The sequence below is a fragment of the Myotis brandtii genome, unplaced genomic scaffold (assembly GCF_000412655.1).
Source record: "Myotis brandtii unplaced genomic scaffold, ASM41265v1 scaffold470, whole genome shotgun sequence".
Lineage (NCBI taxonomy): Eukaryota > Metazoa > Chordata > Mammalia > Chiroptera > Vespertilionidae > Myotis > Myotis brandtii.
Genome location: NW_005367953.1, coordinates 159,732 through 169,634, shown reverse-complemented (window position 1 = coordinate 169,634; position 9,903 = coordinate 159,732). Strand labels below are relative to the sequence as shown.

Sequence of the window (9,903 nt, the reverse complement as noted above, 5' to 3'; positions counted from 1 at the left end):
TCGCTGGGCGGCCCAGAGGCCAATGCAGCAACCCAGCCCGTGGCATCCAGCCATGCTCACCGCATCTCTGCGTGGGGACTCAGGTGCTGTGACTCAGGCAGAGGGGGCACACAGGGGCCCAAGGGCCCAGGTGCTGCCCAGGGCCCAGAGGTCAGCTGGGACTTGCCCTTCCATATCAGAGGCTCGAACTTCAATTGCCGGCCAGGCCTAAGGACTGTACCTGTGCACAAATTTCGTGCACCTGGCTTCTAGTTTTAAATAATCCTGCTATTGCCTTATTAATCAATTTTAGACAGTATCTATTCACTTTCTAGTCTAGTAAATGAGGAATTGGACTCTCTTACTTGCTTTTTCCCCTTTTCCAACTTTTTCCAATTTAGTTATTTTACTTAATTTTATTTAAAAATAATAGGAAGTTTGGAGGGAAAAAAATGGGAGAAAAAAAATCACACATAATTTCACCATCCTAACTAATAGCATTATTACTGTGTAGTGGATTTCCTTCTATCCTTTTCCATAAGCCTACTTTTATTTTTAAATATATTTTTTATTGATTTCAGAGAGGAAGGGAGAGGAAGAGATAGAAACATCAATGATGAGAGAGAATCATTGATTGGCTGCCTTCTGCACTGGGGATTGAGCCCACAAACCAGGCATGTGCCCTGGCTGGGAATCAAACTGACCTCCTGGTTCATAGGTCAACAGTCAACCACTGAGCCACACTGGCTTGGCTTATAGCCTATTTTTATATAGTTATACTCATAGGACACAAATATTAGACATACACATTTTCTAGTGTTGCTTGACCTTCCTATTTGTTATTTTTGATAATCTGCTATTGTGTGGAGATGTCATAATTTATTCAACTGTTCCCCAGTTGGACTTCTAAAATTTTCACTTTTGTCTTGACAGCTGTGTTTATGCCTTTTTCAGTATTTAGGATTGTTTTCTCATAATAGATGCCCAGAAGTGGGATTAGTGGATGAAAGGCTAAAAAGATCTTTATGGCTATTGCTACATATTATTAAACTTATTTATTTATTTATTTTTGATTTGAGAGAGAGAGAGACAGAAAGAAAGAAAGAAAGAAAGAAACATCAGTTGGTTCAAACTTGCAGCCTGGGTATGTGCTCTGACCAGAATCAAACCATGACCCTTCAATTCATGGGATGAGGCTCCAACTAACTGAGCCACACTGGCCAGAGCTAAATTGCATCAAGTACATATATGTATACCCTTTTTCACTCCTATTACATCATATTTTCATTTGATTATTTTCTTTTTTTTTTGAAAGTTCCTTTTCTTCTATAAAAGAACTGATGACATTTGCATTTCCTCTTTATTTTTTCAGGCAATGACAAAAGAAGTAAGAATACAAAATTGAATGTTAAGAAGAAAATTTCAGAATTTTCAGAAGCAGACATGGAACTATCTGGAAGAATCCAAAAAAATGTTTCTCAAGTTCAAGATTTTGGAGAAGGCAAGTTGGATAGAAAGCAGGGAATTCCCATGAAAGAGATAGTAGGACAACCCTCTTCAAAGAGGATAAATTTCAATCAAGTCACATATGTCCACAAAAAATCCTCCACAGGAGAGAGACCACATAAATGTAATGAATGTGGAAAAAGCTTTATTCAGAGTGCCCATCTTATTCAACATCAGCGAATACACACTGGAGAGAAACCATTTAGGTGTGATGAGTGTGGGAAAAGCTATAATCAACGTGTGCACCTAACTCAGCATCAGAGAGTCCACACTGGCGAAAAACCCTACACCTGTCATTTATGTGGGAAAGCATTTAGAGTAAGGTCCCATCTTGTTCAGCATCAGAGTGTGCACAGTGGGGAGAGACCCTTTAAATGTAATGAGTGTGGGAAAGGTTTTGGGAGGCGTTCACACCTTGCTGGGCATCTAAGACTTCATTCTAGAGAGAAAACCCATCAGTGTCATGAATGTGGAGAAATCTTTTTTCAGTATGTTAGCCTCATTGAACATCAGGTGCTCCACATGGGTCAGAAAAAAGAAAAAAATGGCGTTTGTGAGGAAGCATATAGTTGGAATTTAACAGTGATTGAAGATAAGAAGATTGAGTTACAAGAGCAGCCTTATAAATGTGATATATGTAGCAAAGCCTTTAATTATAGTTCTGACCTTATTCAGCATTACAGAACTCATAGTGCAGAGAAAACCTGTAAATGTGATCTATGTAGAGAAAATGTTGGCCAGTGTTCTCACATAAAACAACGTCAAAAAACCTATTCTAACATGAAATCCTATCAATGTAATGAATGTGGCAGAGGCTTCACTCTGAAGTCACATCTTAATCAACATCAGAGAATGCATACTGGTGAGAAACCCTTTCAATGTAAAGAATGTGGAATGAGTTTCACTTGGAGTTGTAGCCTCTTCAAACATCTGAGAAGTCATGAGAGGACAGATTCCATAAATACCGTAAGTGTATAGATGTTTCTGTTGTAGCACTGCTCTTACTCAATTTAGAGAATCTTTCCTGAAGAGAAATCCTACTTCTGTGATGAATGTAGTAACAACTTCAGCTTAACCATAAAACCTCCAGATACATAACTGAAATCCTTCAGTTAGAATTTAGGAACACTGGAGAACAAGAAATAGATAATTTGTTTGCTTTTCCCAAGGAGAAATGCTTTTGTTAGCATCATCATGCTTGAGAATGTAGACAAAAGAGAACCCATGGTGCCCAGCCGGCATGGCTCAGTGGTTGAACGTTGACCTATGAACCAAGAGGTCATGGTTCGATTCCTGGCCAGGGCAGTAAAAAAAAAGAGAGAGAGAGAGAGAGAGAGAAAGAGAGAGAGAGAGAACCCATGGATATGATGGGTGAAGGAAAACCTTCAAGTAGCACTTATTCATTTGAATGTCAGATCATTGACACTGGGAAAGCCTCATGGATACAGTAGAAATAAGCGCTGTTTGTAATTTCTGCCTTGACAGCTTATCTATTCAGGGAAGAGCACAGGTAAAGAAAGAGAACTCTTCAGCATGATACTCGTTTTGGTACCTCAGCAACGAACCTTCCCTAGAAATGGTTGTCCTGGCCAATAGAAGGCTCCAGTCCTTGTTCCTATCATAAGTATTAGACCCTTTGAAAAAAAAAATTGACTTAAGGTTTTTATATTTTGGAAAAATTGGGTTCAGAGGCCGAATGGTATGTGTTCCTTATTATCTTATTCAATCTACAACTTTTCCATGAAACACACTCTACTTTTTTGGTTTTGCTTTGATTCTGTTATCATCAGATTAGCTATTATAAAGAGGAGTTAAGTTTTTCAATTCAGTAGAAACTGTGTTGGTTAGTTACATCTTGAGGGGAGGGGAGCGGGACCTTAGAGGAATAAAGAAGACAGGCCAAATAGTGGACTTTTTTTCTTCTTCTTCTTTTCTATTACCCACAACAGGGTAGCTATGCACATAGAATTGTGGTTCCGCCCTGGCCAGTTTGGCTCAGTGGATGGAGCGTGGGTCTGCAGACTGAAGGGTCTCAGGTTCGATTCTGGTCAAAGGCACATGCTCGGGTTGTGGGCTTGGTCCCCAGTGTGGGGCGTGTAGAAGGCAGCTGATTTGGTGATTCTCTCTAATCATTGATGTTTCTATCTCTCCCTCTCCCTCCCTCTCTGAAATCAATAAAAATATATTTAAAAAGAAAAAATAAAGAATTGTGATCCAAGCAATATGTATACTAATTCCCCCGCAGGATAATGACATGTAGATTGAGTCTCAATTTGCATTGCAGCTGGATTTGAAAGTAAACAGTAATCAGGAGCAGGAAGGTCATGGTTTGGGTAGGAGTTGTGGGCAAAAGATGACACGGAAAAAAGGTGTAACTTGCGTCTGTTTGCTAAAGAAAGGTAAAGAGCTTTTGGGCACTGCTGAAGTCCTGCTTCTGCTGACTGCCTAACGTACAATAAACAGCAAATTGAACTTGTTGTGTTGTACACTGGTGTCCTGTCCAGATTCCTCTAGCCAAACTGGCACACCTATCCACTAAGCTGCCCAGAGTTGAGGCTGCTAAGTGCTCACAGCTCTTCCCTTCTCCAAAGATTCTGGAGACTTGTCCTCAGATGGTGGGAGCTGCAGCATCCAGGAGTTTATCTGCCGCCCCCACTCCAGCCAGTGACTGACTGATACGGAGGTACAAAAGGTTGATTGACTTGCCTAAAGCAGGGGGAAACCTATAATGTAGTTTATGTTTCCCAAGCCACTCTTTGTGGATCAGGCTAAGGCTAGACCTTGAGACTATGTCCATGCTCGACTCTTGCCCTCTTGATCTGTTTCATTCCCTCTCACAAATACTTTTCCTGAAGAGCATACCCTTAACCAATCATGAGGTTCTGAATCCCTGTTTTAGGCTCTGTTTTAGGGAACCTGATTTAGGACATTTGGTGCTGTGAGCTGTCCTAGGAGGTTGACCACTGAGGAGGAAGACCATGAGGCAATGAGGACTCCCTCACTAATGGTGGGTGAAGTGTTGGTAGTCCCTGTCGTGTGGTGGTTGTTCAATTGTGAGACGTTCACTGTGGTGAACTGGGATGGCATACAGGTGGAAAGGGATGTACTGGGATAAACTTTGGCGAAAAAAAAGAAAATAATAAAAGGATTATGGAATTCTTTCTGAAAGTCACTGATTGCCTGGAGAGAGAAAATGACACACTTGGGACAAATAACCACTAACTTAATGCAAACAGCGTGTCAAAAGTCCTTCTCAGGAGCATTAAGAAGATTGTTTCCTGCAAATAGAGTCACAGAGCTAAAGATCAGATATGAGATTTGAGAATGACAACCAGTAAAGCTTCGTGTTAACATTTATTGAGCATTTATCATGTTTTAAACATGCTAAATGCTTTATGCGGATCATCTCAATCTTCACAACATTATGAGGTGGTTTCACTTATTAGCACTCATTTTACAGTTGGGAAAAACTGAGGTTCAGAATAGTTCATTCATTTGCCCAAAATCACACGGCCCTCTGTGTAAAATAGCATTTGAACCCAGATCACGTTTCCTCCAAAAGCTAAGCTCTTAAGCACTAAACTATACTGTCTTATAAACATCAAACATTACAGAGTGGTGAAACTTGTTCTCATCTGTGTGAAAACAGTTTTGGTCAAATATATTATAAAATCATACAATTATAGAATCTTAGAATTATAATGGTTCTCATGGGAGCATCAAACCCAGTGGAAGAATCCCCATTCAATTTGTAAGCATGTGCGTGTAACAAGGCTTAGTAACTGTTGAACTGGAGAAAGCATTTCCTGGCAACGGACTATCCAGTTTTTGCATGAAATCCTTTCAATGATGGGGAGTTCGCTGCCTTCTAAGGCAGCCTCTTCCATTTTAAACAGCTGATTTCCAGAAACTTGTTTCTGAGGTCGAAACTATGTTGATCTGTAGTCTTGCATCTTTCTTTGCGCCTAGTTGCAGAAAAAAAAAAAAGTAAGAGTTTTAAGATTTGAACTTTTGACTGAAAAATATTTTGCTTCCATGCAGTCACATTTATCGCAGCCATCCCTTACACATTTCCAAAAGGAAAGGGAAAAACATTAGAGTCACATATTTTGTTTGCTCAAGTTTGGGCAAGTTAGAGTAGGATGTGTTTGTTCAAGATGCTATTTCCTGATCCTTTTTAACAAGAAAATGTTAGAAAGTACTGAAGGCAAAAAGGAACCGAACAGTATGATGTGCATTGCAATCACCTCAGTGAATAGGTGCTCTGAGCATGTTGGTTGAATTTTATAGAAATGTTTGCTGAGGTACTGTGACTGAGTCTATCAAAAATTTGTGTTGATTTTACAAAAGTAACAGAGCCATCTAAGTACATCCAGATCCAGGTCATTAGCTCGGAGCCCTTTCTCTGCAGAAGGAACAATTAGAAACAGATATCATGTGCTAGTTCTCAAAATTTGTGACTTGCACCTTTTACCCAGGAGGCCAAGATTGCCCATCAGCTCCTTACTTCTCTCTCAGTGGTGAGGAGCTGCTTCTTAACCTTGGTATTATCCACAGACTGAGGAGGAGGTTAGAGCCCCCTAGATTTATAGAGGAAGGCTCGGGGAACACCTAGACCATGAGACCTGCTGGATTCCCAGGGAACACCACTGGGATGGAGCTCCAGGGGAGGGAGTGGGACTGGGATGCGCTCTCCGTCAGACTTGTTCTATTTGTCCTGTAGGTCCTGTGTTCTGCTGGAAGTCCCTCTTCAGGCCCAGCCACGCAGCTTTGAGTTCCCAGCTGCAGGTGGTGGAGGGGACACAAGCTGCTGAGTCACTGCCCCCAGCAGGATAGGGAGAAACCTCCCACATTTCCCTCCCTCTCCCCAGTCCAGCTCGGTGCTTTGACTTTACCTAATTGATGGTCCCATTAGGAAAGGCATTGGAGACAAAACATAAGACACTGGCATTTTTCTGCCCTTGTACAGGATGGCTTCACCATAAAATGCAGCTCTGGTGGTTTGGACCAAAGGAGAAAGAACAGAACTTTAAGAAATTTCAGAAAAAGGAAACTACAAAATTGAGGGTGTTCACAGAGTTGAATGTGCCAAGTCACAGGTAGTAGAACTAAGAGACAATCCTTAAAATCAGAATTAGATAAGGAGAAAAACTAACAAGGATTCTTGCCCCATGGGTAGTAAACTAATGACATGCCTACAGAGATATAGAAAAAATAGCAGACTAAAATATTAGGGAAATTAAAGAGTGAATTAGAGGAACTTGTGTGTTTTGGAATTGATGTCAATGACAATTTTCCTCTTCACAACACATCTGTCCCTTGGTACCTCTGACAGACGAAATGATGAGCATGATAAATCATGAGTTTGATGCAGTATGGCAACTGCCTTGTTTTAACCTTGGCTGGAAATACTACAAATATCACCGGTCATGAGGAAAACCAGGAGAGAGAGAATGTGACTGGATTAGCATGAACTCTTCACTAGGTCTAGATATATAACCTTAACAAACCATTGGGATAATAGTATAATCTTATTTCTAAGAGAAAAAGTTACATATATTGTACACCTGATAATGTTATTTTTTTGTGCTAAGCACCTTACATAGTGTGTTAGTGTGCTCTGACTGCCATAACAAAATGCCACAGACTGGGTGGCTGAAACAAGAAAATCTATTTGTTCACTATTCTGGAGGCTGTAATTCAGAAATCAAGGTGTCTGTAGGGTTGGTTTCTACTGAGCCTCTCAGTTTGCAAACGGCTGCCTCCTCATGTGTCCTCAACATGGCCTTTCCTCTGTGCATGTGCATGGGCCCTACCCTTATGACCTCGTTTAACCCTAATTACCGCCTTAAGGGCCTGCCTCCAAATACAGCCACACAGGGTGTTAGGACTTCAATGTATGTATTTGGGGTTGACACAATTCATTCCATAACACATGGCTTATCACATATTTACAATAACTGATTAGGAGTGCATCCCAATTTTACAGTTGAGCAGTCTGAGCTTCAGAAAGTTAATAAATTGCCCATAGTCAGATAGGTATTGAGAATTGGAGTCAAGATTGAAACCCTAATGTGCCCAACTCTGAAGCTTAAGCTCTTTTTCTGCAGCATGTGGAATATCTTTTTTCTTATGTAGCTCTATGAGTATTTATACTTTATATAGTTCTTTAAATTTCCAAAGTGTTGTCATATGATTTCCAAAAGTGCTGCAGAGAAAATGAGCAGGATAGTCCATTTTACACACGAAGAAATGGAAGCACAATGACATTATGACTTAACTGTAACTCTGAAATGGAGCCTGGAACCTCAGGCCTCCTAAATCCTAATCTAGAGAGTGCTTTCCACTTCAATGAGAGAAAAACAAGTCCGTACCTGATGTTTTCACAGCTTTCTAATTCTCCCATTCTGATAGCAAATTACTTGAGCTTCCCTCCCCATACCATCTTTTCGGAGGAGGGGTGACTGCATGTTCCCAGCCTCTCAGGGTGGCTTTCAGTTGGCATAGGTGTTCACCAAAAAAGGGAGCCATCTCTCTCCCTTAAGAGAGCAAGAGGTTGAGAGACTGCCTTCCATTGAGACCCCAGCCAGTCCTAGTCCAGGAATGAGAAGCCTGGAGCATGCCCTTAATAATTTATGACAGCTTCCCAGGATTTTCTGAGGCCCTCTGAGCAAACCAGGGCAGAGCAGTTGTGGAAAATGTATCGTTGGTGCATGTTCCTGTCCTCTAGGGTCATGGAACAGTTTTTCTTTCCTAATCTTGTCTCTCATCTTCAACATTAATTCTCTTCTTTGGAAAGAAGTTTCTAGTTGGGGGTCCTTACGGCTTTGAAGGATTATTTGCCTGGTTTTTGCAGTCCCAAAACCTGAGCAGCAAGGATAAGAATTCACTTATAAAATAGATCCAGAAAAGTTCAGTAATTTATCCAAGATTACCAAACCTGTTAGCAGAGCTGGAACTAAAAAACTAATCTCAACACAGGAAAAGGTAGGCACCCCTAAGTAGGAAGAGTAAAGAAACTCACCCTAACCGGTTTGGCTCAGTGGATAGAGTGTCGGCCTGCGGACTCAAGGGTCCCAGGTTCGATTCCAGTCAAGGGCATGTACCTTGGTTGCGGGCACATACCCAGTAGAGTGTGCAGGAGGCAGCTGATCGATGTTTCTCTCATCGATGTTTCTCACTCTCTATTCCTCTCCCTTCCTCTCTGTAAAAAAAATCAATAAAATATATTTTAAAAAAAGAAAGAAACTCAGCCTGCCCCAGTGTCTGCATTATTAGGCTTTGTGATGAGGAGGAACGTGTTTTGCACTGTGAACTAAGTGTTGGTTTCTAGCTCTGGCTCTCCTACTATTACCTGAACTTGAGCAGGTCCCTACTTTCTCTTGGGCCTTGTTTTTCTCATGTGAAAGGTGATGTGGTAGGATTAAATAGCCTCTAACACTATATTTCTGTGACCTTTCAAAGCCAGATAGAAATGGGAAAAAGAGACCCTGATCTACATTCATTCATTTATCATTGTATTAAAAAAATATCCGTTGAGGACCTTCTATGGTTAAAAATACATTCCAGAAGTAGAGGAAAATGGATTTTGGCTTATTCTTCAGGAAAGGGGCCACCTAGCAAGACATAAAACTTTTAGACAACATCACACTACTACAGTTCAACACCACAGAAAAAACTATGGCCCCACTCCTGTTCCCATCAGCAAAGGCTGAGTGGGCTCACTAGGCTGGTATCAGTGGAGACCACGTGGTAACCTGAACTTCCACCCTCACCCAGTGGCAACAAGACTCCCCTCTTCTTCTCTACATACATGAGCATGTTTATAAAGAGAAAGATTCAATGGAAAGGAGAATATTTAAACTAGAAGATGCTTTGGTGGGGTCAGATTCCAGAGACAGAAGGGAGAATGTAGGCTGTGAATTTTGATGATACTAGGAACACTTGTTCCTTAGATACAGAAGGAAAAGAAAACAAGAAGCGAAACTCCTGAGGTGGAGGAGATATAAATTAAGCACAGTCTTCCTTCTCCTGCTGTCTTTGAAGAAGGAAGAATGAGAGAGGCAGCGATGGACATGGATTCCTTCTCTTTATAAAGTCATATTTTCCCTACATTTAAAAACAAAAAATACTTTCCTCTCTCAAAATCACATTTCATTTCCCTTATTTCCAGGCAAACTTCTAAGTCTTTGTAGTAGTCTTCCCATTCCAGGCCTCTGTTTAAAGTGCTCTTGCTAGTTACCAGTGACCTGAGTAGCCTTTGACTCCTAGCAGTCAAAGCCTTTTCCCATCAGTTCCCAATCTACTCCTTTTGAGAACTCTGTCATTCCCACAGCACACCACAAGCCTCTGCCTTTGACCATGTTGTTCTGTTTGGCTGGAATGCCCTTTTCCACCCACTCCCTTTCTAGGTCCAGC

General features: G+C 41.1%; 1 protein-coding gene across 5 annotated transcripts in view; it reads left to right on the top strand.

Moving 5' to 3' along the window:
• Positions 1 to 3,528, top strand: part of ZKSCAN5 (zinc finger with KRAB and SCAN domains 5) — an 18,369-nt gene extending 14,841 nt beyond the window's left edge. For all 5 annotated transcript variants that reach the window (XM_014547294.1, XM_005875814.2, XM_014547295.1 and 2 more), the window contains one exon: positions 1,352 to 3,528. In XM_014547294.1, the coding sequence (XP_014402780.1) occupies positions 1,352 to 2,463 (1,112 nt within the window). In that variant the 3' untranslated portion in view covers positions 2,464 to 3,528. The remainder of the gene's footprint in view (positions 1 to 1,351) is intronic.
• Positions 3,529 to 9,903: the final 6,375 nt, after the last annotated feature.